At 37.7% G+C, this 16,476-nt stretch overlaps 1 protein-coding gene across 7 annotated transcripts in view; it reads left to right on the top strand.

Annotated features, from left to right (window-relative positions):
• Positions 1 to 16,049, top strand: part of ptprea (protein tyrosine phosphatase receptor type Ea) — a 58,072-nt gene extending 42,023 nt beyond the window's left edge. For 3 of the 7 annotated variants that reach the window (XM_039616514.1, XM_039616515.1, XM_031750718.2), the window contains exons 5-22: positions 474 to 547; positions 2,568 to 2,612; positions 3,822 to 3,958; positions 4,816 to 4,906; positions 6,230 to 6,306; positions 6,451 to 6,487; positions 6,589 to 6,686; positions 8,286 to 8,405; positions 9,278 to 9,441; positions 9,743 to 9,878; positions 10,029 to 10,178; positions 11,024 to 11,117; positions 11,313 to 11,389; positions 11,517 to 11,651; positions 11,868 to 11,993; positions 13,752 to 13,903; positions 14,046 to 14,181; positions 14,312 to 16,049. In XM_039616514.1, coding sequence (XP_039472448.1) covers positions 474 to 547; positions 2,568 to 2,612; positions 3,822 to 3,958; positions 4,816 to 4,906; positions 6,230 to 6,306; positions 6,451 to 6,487; positions 6,589 to 6,686; positions 8,286 to 8,405; positions 9,278 to 9,441; positions 9,743 to 9,878; positions 10,029 to 10,178; positions 11,024 to 11,117; positions 11,313 to 11,389; positions 11,517 to 11,651; positions 11,868 to 11,993; positions 13,752 to 13,903; positions 14,046 to 14,181; positions 14,312 to 14,386 — 1,924 coding nt within the window. In that variant the 3' untranslated portion in view covers positions 14,387 to 16,049. Of the gene's footprint in view, positions 1 to 154; positions 311 to 473; positions 548 to 2,567; positions 2,613 to 3,821; positions 3,959 to 4,815; positions 4,907 to 6,229; positions 6,307 to 6,450; positions 6,488 to 6,588; positions 6,687 to 8,285; positions 8,406 to 9,277; positions 9,442 to 9,742; positions 9,879 to 10,028; positions 10,179 to 11,023; positions 11,118 to 11,312; positions 11,390 to 11,516; positions 11,652 to 11,867; positions 11,994 to 13,751; positions 13,904 to 14,045; positions 14,182 to 14,311 lie in introns of those variants that run through there. The other 4 variants (XM_031750720.2, XM_039616516.1, XM_031750721.2 and 1 more) reach the window with 4 other exon arrangements.
• The last annotated feature ends 427 nt before the right edge of the window (positions 16,050 to 16,476 follow it).

The raw sequence follows: 16,476 nt of genomic DNA, 5'->3' as shown, positions 1-16,476 counted from the left end.
AAACTCCCACCCCGCTGGGATTCAGTTACTTCACCTTATCCCTCTCCCTGCTCTTCACTCACTGGCTATTAGCCAGGCTCAGGGGCAGAGCTCCGGTGACAAACACTTCCTCCTTTAGTCATTGAGGCGGAGCCCCGTCAGGAAGTGCTGTAGGCTGCCTCCCTCTCATGCTTCGAACAGAAAAGACTGTGACAGTAGAAGTAGGCAACTTAACAGAGTGAATAACAAATTCTGTACCGCATTCAGACTGCAACACTGTCTCTCCTTGACATCAGCTAATGAGAAAAAATAGCTTCTCAAGCTTCAGATGGTAGGTTGGATAGCTTTTTTTCAAGGTTATCTTTTGGCAGATGTTATTATTTAACTACAATAAAGAACTTTGGTTAAACGAAAACAGTGTAGATGATTTTACCATGTCATCATCTTTTCTTGTGTTTTACATCGCGGTAACGTCTCTGTTTTGTTCCTTGCAGGTTAAAAAACCAGAGGAAAGCTGTAGTCACAACAGTTGACAAGAAGATACCAAATGGCATCCTGGAGGAACAAGGTAACATTGTGAGACACATTGTAGGTTGTAGAGTTAAAACGTGGTGCACAGAAACAGAAACTTAAAGTGAAAAAACAGGCTAGAGATTAAGATATGCATCGATAGGGAGCTGCAAAGAGGTTTTATATTTGTAACTGTATATGCAGGTTGTCCCACCATTGCCTTGTGGTTGTTTTAAACTTCCTGTGGTTGATGTGAAAAACAAAGCGCTCTATTATCTTTACCACTTTGTATAGCTTTTTGACAGTGTATGTAAGAATAGTTTGTAACATTATTGGCACAAAGGGTAGTTCTTCTCTCTGAGCAGTTTTTAACAACTTGTAGCTGCATCATAATAGCTTCATGTAAAGTACCACATGACAGGAGCTATCGGCTCTTACAGGAAACTCGCTGAACATGTTTCAATCTTCTTTTGGAAGTATATTTTTGTCTAACGTTACAGAGGAATGTAGAGAGCCGGTTGTATTTATCCAAATGAGAAATAGTATATCACTGAGCTACGGGGAAACAAAATACACAGCACACCCAACATTTGTTGTTACATCTTGTTGACATCTTGCTGCCGATCACAATAATTTTAAACATGAAACGGCGTCATATTACAAAAGAATTTTATATGAAACTGAAACTTTGACTCGATGGGGAAGTGCAGTACTTAATTGCTTTTTAATTCTAAATTCTACACGATTTGAAAGATTGATTAATTAAAGTAATATCTCTGTATAATGAAAATATAAAATATACACTGTATCGCTTTTTTAAAAATTATATCGCTTATTATTGTCTACATTCATTATACACTCACTGGTCACTTTATTAGGTATACTTTGCTAGTCTTTGGTTGGACTTCCTTTTGCTTTTAGAATGCTTCAATTCTTCTTTGAATAGATTCAGCAAGGCGCCGGAAGCATTTGATTTTGGTCCATACTGATAGCATCATACAGTTGTTGTTGACTTTTTGGCTGATGTGAATCTCCTGTTCCTTACATGCCAAAGGTTCTCTACAGAATTTGGATCAGGTGATTGTAGAGGCCATTTAAGTACCGGGAACTCATTATGTTCAAGAAACTAGTTATAGATGATTTGGGCTTTGTGACATTGCATGTTATCCTACTGGAAGCAGCCATTGAAAGATGGGTACAGTGTGGTCATAAAGGCATAAACATGGTCAGCAATAATACTCAGGCAGACTGTGGCTTTTAAACAGTGGTAATTGGTACCAAGGAGCCCAAACTGCACCAAGAAAATATCCCGCACACCTTTACCAACCTGAATTGTTGATATAAGGCAGTATGGATCCATGCTTGTTGTTTGTGTTTGTTGTTCATGTTGTTCATGTTGTTTATGCCATCCTGAAGTCCAGACTGATCATCGTCCATTGTCCAAATTTGGTAAGACTGTGTGAATTGTAGTAACAGTTTCCTGTTCTTAGCTGGCAGGAGTGACACTGTATATGATCTTTTGCTGCTGTAGTCCAGCTGCTTCAAGGTTCGACATTTTGTACGTTCAGACGTGATCTTCTGTGTACTTTGGTTGTAACAAGTGGTTGAGTTACTGTTGCCTTTCTATCAGCTTGAAATAGTCAAGCCATTCTCCACTGACCTCTTGAATTAATGAGACATTTTACTCCAGAGAACTGCTGCTCAATGGATAATTTCTCTTATTTTGGACCATTATCTGTAAACCCTACAGATGGTTGTGAGGGCAAAGACCAGCCCATCTGGCACTAGTATCCATGACACATTCAGAATCTCAGAAATCACCTTTCTGATGCTATTTCTGAATTGTCTGATTGCCATGGGATTGTCCGATTAGATATTTGTTAATAAGCAGTTCAACAGGTGTACCTAACAAAGTGGCCTCTGAGTCTATATACATACAAGTTTTTTTATTTGTACACAGTACATTTATGAGGATTACATTATCACAATGAATGAAATGCAATGCTTGATCACAGTGCTGTGTTGTCCTCTGTACATGTCTGTGTTACAAGTGATGTGATGTGTGTGTTGTGTTTTAGAGCTTGGATACAGTACTGAGTCGTTATACACCGTTATACCACCAGGTCAAGTATACAGGGTGGCAGTATCAGGAACCTTTTACTAACCCTCTCTCAGTACTTTTCCAGTCTGTATTTTGCAAATTGTGACGCTAACAGAATGCCTTGCCAGTGCGCTGGCAAACCTGTTTGATGGTGTAAATGGTTTCTCCCTGGGGTTCCTTTTGGGGGTTTTGGGTTTTAATGTCTGATGTGTGGTGATCATCCAGTACTTGCACTCTTTTTCCTTTTTTGAGGCATTAGCAAACACGCACCAGCATCACATATGGGTGAAAAGCAGTTTGGTCATGATTTTGTGTTTTGATTCATTGTAAAGCAGTTCAGTAAACTGATTCAGTGATTCCCAATCAGATATGCTTCAGTTCCAAGGTGTGCTATTGTAGACTGAACTAGTCTAGTCTTTTACTAAATAGCGTCAGACAGCCTTCAGAATATGTGATGCTATTTATTAGGCTAGAATAGTCTAAACAGCTAAAAGGAGGGGATAAATGGTCATAATACCACAAAGAAGTAGACAAATTGTTGAAATTACAGCTGAAAATAACATTAGCGAGTAGCTGAAATGCATGGCTAATGATTAAGCAGTGGAAATAGTTAGCTAAAGGCAGCTAATAGATAGACATTCAAGACGTCAGCTAAACGGAGCTGGTATACCATTGAAATTATGAAAGTAACACTAGCAGATAATCACTTTAAATAGCTAAAGCACTTGTCTAAAAGTAGCTAACAGACAGTCAAAATAGTTAACCACTGAGATCTGATAAAATAAAATATTAGCTATTAGTTAAACCAATGATTTAATAGCCAAAAGTAACTGATAAAATTAGAGTGGTAATTATAAGGTGAACTGTGGAAAAAAAATATGAAACTAGTATATTGCATAATATTATATAGGTTGTGCAAAGTAACCCCCTAAAGTGAAATCAGTAATTGAGATACAATTCCCTTGCCACATGACAAAAAGGTTGGGAACCACTTTTCTAAATAAACCAAATCAAATGTTTTGCATTGAATTACGTTCAACTACTCATTTAACATAGCTAAATATCACAGTGACACCGATTTGATTTATTAAGTGGATAACTTTTAAATACTAAGCTGAATGATGCTAATGTAAATTTCATTTGAACACAACAAATAATTTAGCTGCAAAATATTAAAACAAAGAAATCAGCTTAGGTTGGGTGATAAACCCGCTGTCTCTTCTCCCCACAGAGCAACAGACGGTGGTTCTTCTGCCCAGATCCTCTTCTGCCTCCAAGACATACTTGCCCATCCCAGTTGACCACCTAGAGGAGGAATACAGGCTCCGCTCAGCTGATGATGGCAAGCTGTTCAGGGAGGAGTACAATGTAAGCCGCCCCACTTCTATTTTTTTTTTTCTTCAAAGTTAGATTAGCGGTAGTTAGCGGTAGTCACAAAGCAGTTTTGTGTGGTTTAAACAATCAGAGTAATGCTTACATCGGGCATGTGATGAGGCAGGGCCATTATGGTCCATTCATGTGCATTTGTCGGATTGAAATATTGGTTCACTTTTTTGCTTTTTTAAACACACTGCAAGTGCCTCCCCACCTCTAATTCTATGCATGATTTACCGGTGAAATTTAGTTACTTACATTTTAAATCTTCGCACAGTGTTACTCTGTGCGAAGGTTTAAAATGGTCAAACTTTGTCATATCTGTGTTGTGGCAACAAAACTATCACAAACTATCCAAAACTGGACTGAAAGGGTTTTCCCATAACTGTAATGTTCTCCATGTTCATACATGAGCAAGAGTTCAAAACCATGACTTACATGTGTATATTTGTTCAGGGAAAACTACGGGAGCTTTATTTGTCGCACCTCCCATGACACATAACTGATCTGATACTGGTCTGATACATACACCCACACAGATGGAAAAATACCCCTACGTCTATTTTTGTCTATGATTTAGGATCTGCGTCAAAATAAAGAGTATGATTCATGCTTTATGTTAACACGTTGAAGTATGATTTCATTTAGACGGTTTATCAGTACAGACAGAGGAAGCTAAAGTTCTCAGCTTTTAATGGAGAACTGTTTATGGTAGGCAGCAGAGGAAGTGCCTACACTGAGACTGAACAAAGCCTTGCATAGAGCAGAACACAATGCACTGGCCACGAGCTGCTGACGAATCATTTTTCATTATGTGCGCGTATATTCAAAACCATCATTTTATTTTGCAGTCCTTGCCAGGGGGTAATCCCCAAGGGACATATGAAGAGGCAAACAAGGAAGAAAATAAGGAGAAGAACAGATACCCCAACATCCTTCCCTGTGAGTATACTTTCTGTTCAGTTTTCTGAGTCACACCTACAAGCTCACAGCTTCCTGTCCCATGTGTCACATGCCTCAAATACTCTTGTTTCCCTTGCAACAGTAGATTCTTCTGAAGAGTTTGTGTGCGCATTTGCAATGAAGTAGTTTCATCACTGTTCATTTTTCCTTCTGCTGCTTTTCACAATGCATCACGGTTTAGGTTTTTTTAAACTGTTCTTCACCTTAAATAAATGGTTTGAATTCCATGGAAACATGTTCATTTGCTTTCTAGGCAAGAGCTACCACTTATTTTAATACAAACCTTCTAGTCACCCTATCACAAAGACTTGAAATATATACTTCCTATACTTTTACAGAGCCATATTTCTATTTTTGGACTCTTCAGAATAATCCTCATCTTATGCTTGGCCTTGGTGTAGCTCCACCCCCCACCCCCACTCAGGCTTTACGCCAGCTGTATTATGATTGGCTGCACCTTGCAAGCTGAAAGTTTGAACAGCAGGTTGGAGGGGCTGCTGTGCTGACACAGTCAGAGCTATGACCACGTTAATGACAGATTAGTGATTGTTTGAAGCCAGATTTGTGAAATACAGATTTTATAGAATTTATAATGAGACCAGGTTTGCCCAAGAGCCGCAGATGAATAGTATAAAATATAAATAATTACTTAATTTCAAGGGGAAGTGGTAAACAGACATGTAACAACAAAGGTGGTTACTTTCTTCGGTTCTTATGTCATAGTGTTTCATATAGTCCTTGCTAGGTTAGCTCTCCAGATCAGTAATCACAGTACGTCTCTGCGCTATCAACGAGCAGCTGCGTTGTCTCTGCAGAGCCAAAACATCCAATTCCATCAAAAACACTCAGGTCATTGTACTTAGACAGACTCCACTGAGAGAAAACTGTTTCAGGCCTTCTTAAACAGAGACCAAATACCAAAACGATGACATTGGGAATTACTTGAACATACACTGAGTGCAGTATTTTCAGCTTTCTCCAGGTTTAAGGGAATAAGGGTCTGCTGTAAATATATACAAATAGTGTAAACAAATGACAGTAAACCAGAAGAGCCTTCAGCAAGTTACTGTTTGTTTAAAGGCTTAAGGCCAAGTTAGTCAGACAGTCTGCTGATTGTGGCTTTAGACTGCACAGACATGCTTTAATCTTCTCATCCAGCCATCTCCAAGAAAGCAAAAGTATATTTCTCAAAATATATATATATTTTTTAAAGTATCATTTTTAATAATGTAGTAATGATGCACATTGTAAACTGATTTAAAAGTTACATTTTTGCTAAATTTGTGGTATTTTTCATTGCAGATGATCATTCTAGAGTGGTGTTAACAGAGCTGGAGGGAAATCCCTGTTCAGACTATGTGAATGCCTCTTACATTGATGTGAGTCCTTTTTGTGCCAAAATAGTGAATTTGAGCTTGAACTCTTGAGCATTTAAATACTTGTCTGATCTCTACCATTCTTTAAATTCAGGTGAAAAACAGTGAAGATTATTAACCCTTTTTTTTTATTTTTAAAAAAAATAGGGTTACACAGAAAAGAACAAATTCATAGGCGCACAAGGTAAGCTTTAGGGCATTTAGAAACATGACATAATTATCTCTCTATATATCTAGTTTTAAATTGTGGTTTAATTTATTTTTTTCTTGGGGGGGATCTGTTAGGTCCAAAAGAAGACACCGTAGCAGATTTCTGGCGGATGATTTGGGAGCAGAAAGTATCAACCGTTGTTATGTTGACAAATCTGAAAGAAAGAAAAGAAGTAAGTGATTTTAAACGTTGTTCATAACAACCAGTGCTTCAGTCGTCATGTGGTCTCTACAGCTATGACTACAGTGTTTGCTTCTCCCACCAACTCGCGTCTCTAACTGCATTTTGGACAAGGGAAGTGAAAAGTAAAGTTTCCCTGAAGCACATTTAAATATAGATTTCATTGGTTATGGTCAAAGGTGGTGTCAGATGATGTTATCTTGTCTGACGCCTGTTTCTCTGCTACAAGTTAAGGGAAAAAGTATTTTCCCTGTTCCTGATTTCCTGATTTCTTATTTACTTTCTTATTGTTGCACTTACATGTTTCATATCAAACAAATTTCCATATTAAACAAAAATAACCGGATTAAATACAAAATGTAGTTTTGTATTTTTTTTGTATTTGTTGTGTTTTGTAGTTTTTTTTGGGGAAAAAAGCTATCCTGCGTTGTTTTTATATAATATGTAACTGTACACACACTTTACAAAAGGTTTGCACTGCTTAGTGTCTTTCTTATATCTTCCCTCATCTTGAACACTGACCTTAACTGAAGCAAGTGAGGCCTGCAGTTCTTTAAATGTTGCTCGGCATCTTTTTATGACATCTTCGACGAGTCTGCGATGTGTACTTTTGGTAGGCCACCCACTTCTGGGAAGGTTAATGACTGTTACAAGTTTTCTCCACTTGTGAATAATGGTTCACTGAAGTCACAAAGCCTTAGAAATGGCTTTGTAACCTTTTCCAGACTGATATAGGCTAATGACTTTATTTTGTATTTGTTCTTTGAGTTTCTTTAGATCGTAGCATGATGCTGTCATGGTGGTTTCAGCGTACCACATTTTATTAAACAGGTTCTATTTAAGGTATTTTTTGATTCAATTACTTTTTCACACGTGGTCAGGCAGGTTTTTATAGCTTTTTTCCCTTAATAAATGGAATGAGGATTTAATCATTATTTAAACAACTGCATTTTGTATTTACTTGGATTATTGTTGTCTAACATTAAAGATTTGTTTGATCTGAAGTGTGGCAAATATGCAAAACACTAAAATCAGGAAGCAGGTAAATACTTTTTCACAGCACTGTACTTAAAAGTGTTTTTACTGTGAGCAAAGGCGACTTTATTAACAAAGGATCAATAAAAACAGGGGAGTATTAAAAGGTGTTAATGTGTTCAAATCAGCTGTTATATAATATGTGATAAAGTCCTCCAAGGTAGTATCATAATCAAGTAAAAATAGATATGGAGTGGTTTCAGCTCTCACATATACTAAACTGCTTGCTTACAGACGGAAGGCATGCAAGTTACCCATTTGTCTTAATAAAGGAAGCTCTTTTAGATGTGTCACAGACAGCTGCTTTGATCATTTATTCATTACAGCACAGCGCCTCCGTGGTTATAGAAAGAGGGTCCTGGGTTCGAACCGGGTTTCTCTGGGAGATTTGGTTTTCTCCTGCCATCAAAAACATGCTAATCGTGTTAATTTCCATCACTGCACCACTTACAAAGACACAGCTTTATATTTAAGATGGCAAAAGCCAGAGAATTATTTTTGCTATGTAGATCAGTAAAAGCGAATACTAATATTAATGGATATGATCTCTCTGCAGGACAAATGTTACCAGTACTGGCCAGACCAGGGTTGTTGGACTTACGGAAATGTGAGGGTAGCGGTCGATGACTTCACAGTCCTGGTGGATTACACCATACGCAAGTTCTGTGTGCAATATGTAAGTTTTGACCATTGACTCTGTTATTATTGCGCATAGTATGCATAAATTATAAATTGTGGTTAATTTTTTGTGATAGTCTAGTTAGTCTTAATTGGCTTAAAATTTTAGCAAATATATCCAGAACTATGAATAAAATCAGTTGTCATTATGACGCTGGTTAGCGTTACCACGATTTCTTAACAGCTTCCTGTCTAGTCTTTAAACTCAATGCATAACACATAACACTTGGCTACAATTAAACAAAGTTTTACCACTCATAATAAAGCAGAATCCATCCATTATCAGAGCATTATGTTGTATTTATCACCACCCATCCGTTTTCCCAAGTCTTCTTAGGGGTAACATGGTTCTGTTACCCATATGCTGAAACAACACAGTAATACACTGAAGCCTTATGACGCTTCCCATAACTTAGTAGAACTCTGTCCAGACATTCTACTTCTTTTGGAGCCAGTGTAAGAGATCCAAAGATCCCCAACAGAAAATGATAAAGCTGCAACTATATGAAAAACTAAAATTACTCCAGACTGCTGCACAATATCTTCAAAGGATTTCAGTGCACCATTATAATATATAAATCCCCCAAAACTCTACTCTTATTAAGCCATTCCTTCCAGTAGTAGGGGCGGATTTACCTACATATAATTTTGGGCTCTACTAAATACTAGATGTTACATTCAAATATGAATCCAAGTCAAACAGTCGGACCACTTTGGTCCAAATTTGTCTTAGAGGAACAATTATTGGGTTTGTTTTTGCTTCCCTGGGTGGTTTGGTAGAAAGACTTTACAGGGTTGATAATGATCTTCAACAGAATGCTCAACCAACTAGAGATAATGGCTTCTCCCCCGCCTCTTGTGTCTATTTAGCAGGCCAGTGATGCCGCTAAGACTCCCCGCCTCGTCACCCAGCTCCATTTCACCAGCTGGCCTGACTTTGGAGTTCCTTTCTCCCCAATTGGAATGCTCAAGTTTCTCAAAAAGGTCAAGTCAGTAAATCCCGACTTCGCTGGGCCCATTGTGGTCCACTGCAGGTATGCAAGAGCTGAGCTAATGTGGCCTAATGTTCAGTATTTTGCTGTTTACTCCTAATGGTTTTAATTATCCAATTTGTTTCTATGGAGATCAATGTATTATGCTTAAACATCCCCTTTGTATGTGTGTGGGCAAGCAATCTGTCTGCTAAAGATGGAAACATTTGGAGTGACTATAGCAATACATGTGTTTACAAGCACAGATGTTGCTTTGTTCCCTCCTGATGTCTGTTAACATGCTAGTGTCAGCTGAGGATTATGGTTCACTCAGCTCAGTGTGTCATTTGTTTTCCATCTCCAGTGCTGGTGTTGGGAGGACGGGAACCTTCATTGTAATAGATGCCATGATTGAAATGATGCACGCAGAGCAGAAAATTGACGTGTTTGGGTTTGTCTCCAAGATACGAGAGCAGCGCTCGCAACTCATCCAGACAGATGTGAGTTGGAGAGGGATTATGTTAGCCACATGACGTAATGCTAACACCTGGCATGTGTGTGGGACATGCGAATTATCCTTTACAGTAAATCATCTGAAAATATGCCCGTGCATAGTGTGTGTTATTTATCTGTGTGTATTTTCCCTCCAGATGCAGTACTCATTCGTCTATCAGGCCTTGCTTGAATACTACCTCTATGGAGACACAGAACTGGATGTTTCATCTCTGGAAGGTCATCTGCAGAAACTACACAACACCTTTAATGATGGTGATCGGATTGGCCTGGAGGAAGAGTTTAAGGTAGAACCTCTTTTTACATTTAGACCCATAAAGGCTCCCATCTAACAAACTCTCACACAATATTACAGACTAAACTTAGAAATCTCTAAAGATATCCTAACGAAAGTGCAGTTGTTTCTTTATTAGTCATTTTAACTTATTAAGGTTTTCATTTGTCGGTTGAAACACTTAATAAATGTTATGAAGCATGTGAAATTTCTGGGAAATAGGAACCTGCCCACACAGGCACTAAAAATATACACTAATAATCAATGCAAAAAAAATCTAGATTTTTCAACCTCCTTCAGTCATATCACTTCAAAGAACATATAGTGCAGTCAAAAGGTACTTACCTTCTTCCCCATTTCTATTTTTTTTTCTTGCATATTTGTCACGTTTCAAATCAAACAGCTCAAACACATTTTGATGATCTGAAACCACTCGTCTTCAAAATCAGCAAAGAAGAACAACTCTGCAGACAACTGGTTGTCTGCAGTTTTTTTTGCCAAGGGTGTCAAAACTCTGTTATTAGGTTTAGACAAGATGGGTACGCATAGATAGCTGGTTTCCTCTTAATAAATGAATTCATGATGTAAAACTGCCTTTTTATTTCCTTTGGTTATTTTTGTCTAAATGAAAGTTGGTTAGATCTGAAAATACATAAACGAAAATAAGAAATCGGCACACCACTGCACAAGTCAAACCTGACTTGTATACATTCCTCCATTACTGTACGAGTACTCAATTGTGCTACAAAACAGTCATTATGATTTATCATTAATATTGTAGCTTCTTTTTTTTCCCCTATTGTGATTCAAAAGCCAAAGTTGTAACATTTAGATTTTCCTTGCTTGATCCCTGTTTAGAAACTGACCAACATGCGCATAATGAAAGAGAACATGAGAACAGGAAACCTCCCAGCCAACATGAAGAAGAACAGAGTTCTGCAAATTATTCCCTGTAAGTAAGATGAAATCCATACAAATAACCAACTTATGTCAAATTTCGAGCTGCAGATTACGTTGCCTGCAGCTGCAGCTAGAATGTTTTTTCTAATCCTGTCCCTTGCAGTACTTACTATACCATACTCCTAATTTCAACGTGTTTTCGAGCTGCTTTAATCTACGTGTTTATGATGTACTGTTTCCATTTCAGATGACTTCAACAGAGTAATTCTTTCCATGAGAAGAGGTCAAGAGTACACAGATTATGTCAATGCCTCTTTTATAGATGTGAGCATATTTTATTTCCTAATTTCTTCTTTCTGAGGTTTTAAGGTTTTTGTGTTAACACAAATAATTGTACCGATGAAGCTTTATATTATACTGATAAAGTCTTTTATATTTTGATGTGACTCAGGGCTACAGACACAAGGACTACTACATCGCCACACAGGGCCCTCTGCAGCACACAGTGGAGGATTTTTGGAGAATGGTGTGGGAGTGGAAATGTCACTCCATAGTCATGCTCACTGAGCTCCAGGAGAGGGAGCAGGTAAGCTGCAGTAACTGAGCGCTGCAAGCCAGCTATGATTGATGGCTTTAATAAACACAACAAATACACAACATAAAACGTCCCAGTTCTGATTTCCTGCCTTTGTCACAAAACTGTACATTTATTTAAGTTCATATTTATGAAGTATTTAACTTGTTAAACTGCAGTTTGTTTTATTCATCGCTGTGAGTAAACACATTTTCATCTGTTTTGCAGGACAAATGTTGCCAATACTGGCCGACAGAGGACTCAGTCACCTATGGAGACTACACGGTAGAGCTAAAGGGAGACACCCTGTGTGAAACCTTTAGCCTACGAGACTTGGTACTCACCTTTGTTCCGGTAAGCAAATTAAGCCTGTCCTATCAATACAGGCAAATGTAACATGCCTGCACTGCGTCTTTATCAGTTATCGTGTTATAAAGGCTTTTATTGATCCTTCATGCAGTTCCTTTATATAAAATAGTTGTTTTTTATAATATGAAAATTGAACAAGTGAGATTGTTTCCATTTTCACAACACAACATAAAATAACTCCATTACAAGTTCTGAATTCTCGCCAAATTAAACAATAAAGTATCAAATAAAAACAGAACCACCCCATTCCCTCCTAAATTTACCCCCCAAAATGTAGAATGTGCACAAAGGCATGCACTTATTTGAAAAAGAAGGTACACGCTTTCAATTCTGCAATTTCACGATCAGGGTAGAACATAAAAAAATAAATAAATTAAAAGCATCTGGCCATTAGCACGTCTTAAAATTAGGCAAATAGGACCCCAGATGAACACTACAACGTGATGCATTTACACTACATCATTTAAAGAAAACCAAGCCAAACTGCAGAAACAGTCTGTAAGAAAACTAAGAATCATTTTCAGAATGATTCTTAGTCATCAGTCCTACACTTTCTGTATGAATTTTTAAGCCAATCACTTTTAGAATATTGCTGTGCATGAGCTAATGTGGCTCCAGCTTTAGCTTTGGGGCAGATGTCCTCATGTTATGAATTTGCTGGGAGATCCACTGGTGGGAAGATCGGTGGCTGTGTTGAATGTTCTGATCTAAAGTTCGACTGATAGATACGATGATGATTTTGTTTATTTTCCTTTTTTAAAGAAAGTCAATATATCTGATGATAATTTTTTACCTTTTACACACGCAAAACACATTTGTTTCACATCCCTTATTCATTAGTCCTTACTAAGACGGTATAGTGATGCAGTTTAAAAATAATACTGTTTTATTAACACATCAAGTCATGAATTACAGAGAATACGCGTGTACCCTCTGGTGGACAAACTATGTATTGTCTCGCTTCATTAACAAGTGTTTTAAATGCTAAAACCAATAATAGCAGCAATCTCTCTCACTGCAGTTTAGTGTTTGTCAGTGAACTTATAGTGCTTCCCAGGAGCAGTTACCTAAGATCCCTGCTGATGTTTTGTGATGTATGCTTGTATTTACCCGATTTTTTAGACCTCTTATGAAAAAGTTGTTTTTTTTTTCCTATGTCCTGATACATAAAACCTTACAACTGAATAAGGGTGTACTATATATTTTTTTAAATTGCAGTATTGCAATGATTTTCAAATCGTTTAAACTACAGATATTAGTGAAAATGGTATAAAGATATCAACAAGTTGAAATGACAGATTAGTTGCTTAGTACAGTGTCAGTTAAAAGATGAGTTAAAAGCAGGATTTTTTTTTTTTTTTTTTTTTTTTAGAAAGTTAAAAGTATTTTTATCTTTGTAAAGCTAGACAGGATCTAACACAATTGTCCAACAACAACAAATCTCTAAGTGAGTATATCGAGCTCTCCGGGCTGCCAGAGGGAAAAAATGAGGATAGGAAGCATTTAGGGTTATCAAGCAGGAGCCTCCCATCTCATATATTTTATTTAATTCGACCCGCATCACCTCTCAGAGGCTTTGTAGTACATTCCTGCCTCTCTGGGCCTCACCCATATGTCCACCACTCGTCTGCTGCACGTTTAACCTGTACTGACGTCACACTTGCCATTACGCTTTCATATGGTGCTAAATCATATTTGAACGATATTATGATCTCTCATCCGCCTGTGGGTTTCCTCTCAAAGGAGAAGCAGACAAGGATGATCAGGCACTTCCACTTCCACGGCTGGCCAGAGATCGGAATCCCGGCCGAGGGGAAAGGCATGATCGACATTATCGCCGCAGTGCAGAAACAGCAGCAGCAGTCTGGGAACCACCCCATTGTTGTACACTGCAGGTACAACACATACAACTATATTCATATAAATATTATATACACTTATCTTGTCACATTTGTTGTCTTCTTTTATATCTGACAATATAAAATATAGAAATATTTTTGCATTGCAAACACTGTTCGTGCTTTGTGTGTCCTGCAGTGCTGGTGCAGGGCGAACAGGTACGTTCATTGCACTGAGCAATATATTGGAGCGAGTCAAGGCAGAAGGCCTGCTGGACGTGTTTCAAACTGTGAAGAGTTTACGCATGCAGAGGCCTCACATGGTCCAAACAGTGGTAAGCGGGTCCCAAATATTTAAAAGCACCAGAAAAATGTCTTGCTTTACCTTGAATGTTGCTGATTTTGTAGGCAATTATGTGTCCGTCTTTAACCATCTGTCTTTTTGTTTTTATTCCCGTCCCACAGGAACAATATGACTTCTGCTACAGGGTGGTACAAGACTTTGTTGACATTTTCTCAGACTATGCCAATTTTAAATGATGAGATTTGCCTTAAACATGGTTTTTAAATGTTGTTTTCTAAAGCCAGTTTGTCAGTTTTATGCTTTTCTTTAACTTGGTTAAAATAATCTTCTATTTTGCTATGCACTTGTCCTACCATTAACTCCAGCTCCTTTCTCGCTGTAATATATGGTATGTCAGTCGATGAGAATTGTAAATGAAAAAGCTAGATTAATAATGTATATTTCACAACATGTATGATCATTTCTTCGTCATGAAGTGTTGTTTCAGAGTCCGATTTTAGTTTTGTTGTATAATATTGTACTTTAAATGTTTGTGTTATTTTGGATTGACCACATAATATTTTTAAAAGTTGTAGCTATTGTAAATGTATTTATGTATTGACAATGACATTCCTTTCTTTTATTTGGAGAAGATGGCAGGAATGTTAATATTTGTTTTATGTTGTAGTTAATTGTACACATACATTCTTTCATTTTGATGACTTCTGAGATTAGAGGTGATACTGAAACTGTTTTTCATTCTCCTCGAGCTACATGGCCATCACGATTGTGATGCTTTTTCCAATGGAAACTGTGTCTGAAAATGAATGAATGAATGAATCACATCAACCATAATGCAGAGGGCATAAAGTTATGCACCAAAGGCTGAGGTGACGATACATCGGTTTTAGTTTGTTTTTTTAAAATATGGACTGAGGCAGAAGTTCAACAGACGTAGCAGAATCGCAAAAGATTCTTAAACTTTAACGTTTTGTACCTCAAAAGGTCGTGTAACTGCAGTGAACATGGATGTAACATAACTAGAGTCTGCCTTTTGTCTGTAGACAGCAAAAAGCATTTTGCTAAAGTGGCTGCACATTAACAAGCACACAACTAAGCCTTTTACCAAGAACCTGTAATACCGAAGAGCATGTTTACTGCTTTATTTGTATTTTAGACTAGAGTTTTACACAAATTAGTGCCATATGTACTTTTTAAAGACATGAAGTGTGGTCTTCAAATGTAACTGCAGTATAATTTTACGATGCACAGTCACCATACAGGGAAGTAATAGAAGTTCATCATTAATCCTGAGTCCTGTAATGGCAAAAACCACAATATACTAATGTGGTGCTTCAGTGCCTGTCTAATGCCAGAGAAACAAAAACAGCCCATTATATCTACGTCTACTTCTTTGACATCTTTTAGATTCCATTGGTTTGTTTTGGCACAGTGGTAAAAATGAGGAAGCAGAATGTTTTAAATAAAAACTGTCCAGTGGAGTTTGAGTCTTTTGAAAGTATCTGAATGTTTGAGCTTTTCTGTGCATTTTTCTGAGGTAAATCCATCTGGTACTCCATTAAGCAATTTTGTTGATGCTGTATGTAAATATAGGCTGACATGACAAAGTGCTAACATTGTGAAATTCGCTGAGCAGCAAGAACCTGTCAAGTGATTGGTCATATTTTCGTGTGCTAAATGTATATGTCTGTGGGAGATGTGAGGTTAAGCACAAGAAACAACCCGAGTCTATTTTTCCCATGGCTCCTTTTCTGTCCGTGCACCCCTTTTGAGAAACTCGAGGAGAGTCTGTTTAACCTACAGCTCTGCCTTTGCTATCTCTGTGGGTGGCCTATCCCTTTTTTGACTCTCAGTGTCTTTGAAATGCAAATTGCAATATTAAAATCTTCTGAAAATGCTGCGGGTGTCTCAAAAAAATGTCTTCAATATGCAACAGCTTTTATGTTTCATTTCAAATTTAGGTGAGATACACAGGAGACAGCTTAGGCTGCCAGTTTTGTTTGTTTTGCTTTTGAATCAGTGACAGCGGGGTGTTCTTAATGCGATATTCGTGTGGAGAAAATACTGCATTCACTCTACATAACATAGTTGCACTTTAACTGTAAATTAGTGCTTTAACTTTCATATCAACTATCTGCCATGGTTTTTACACATTAATTATATGTTGTATCTTACTAATTAATCGACCTGGGTCAAGCTTAGGAGGTAGAGCAGATCATCTACTACTCGGGCGGTTGGTGGTTCGATCCCTGGCTGTTACAGTACACATGCCAAATATCCCTGGGAAAGATACTAACCCCAAGTTGCTCTCTGATGGAATGTGTGT

This window comes from Oreochromis aureus, linkage group 8, assembly GCF_013358895.1.
Source record: "Oreochromis aureus strain Israel breed Guangdong linkage group 8, ZZ_aureus, whole genome shotgun sequence".
NCBI lineage: Eukaryota > Metazoa > Chordata > Actinopteri > Cichliformes > Cichlidae > Oreochromis > Oreochromis aureus.
Note: the sequence above shows the minus strand (reverse complement) of the source record. Positions and strands in the feature narration are given on the sequence as shown.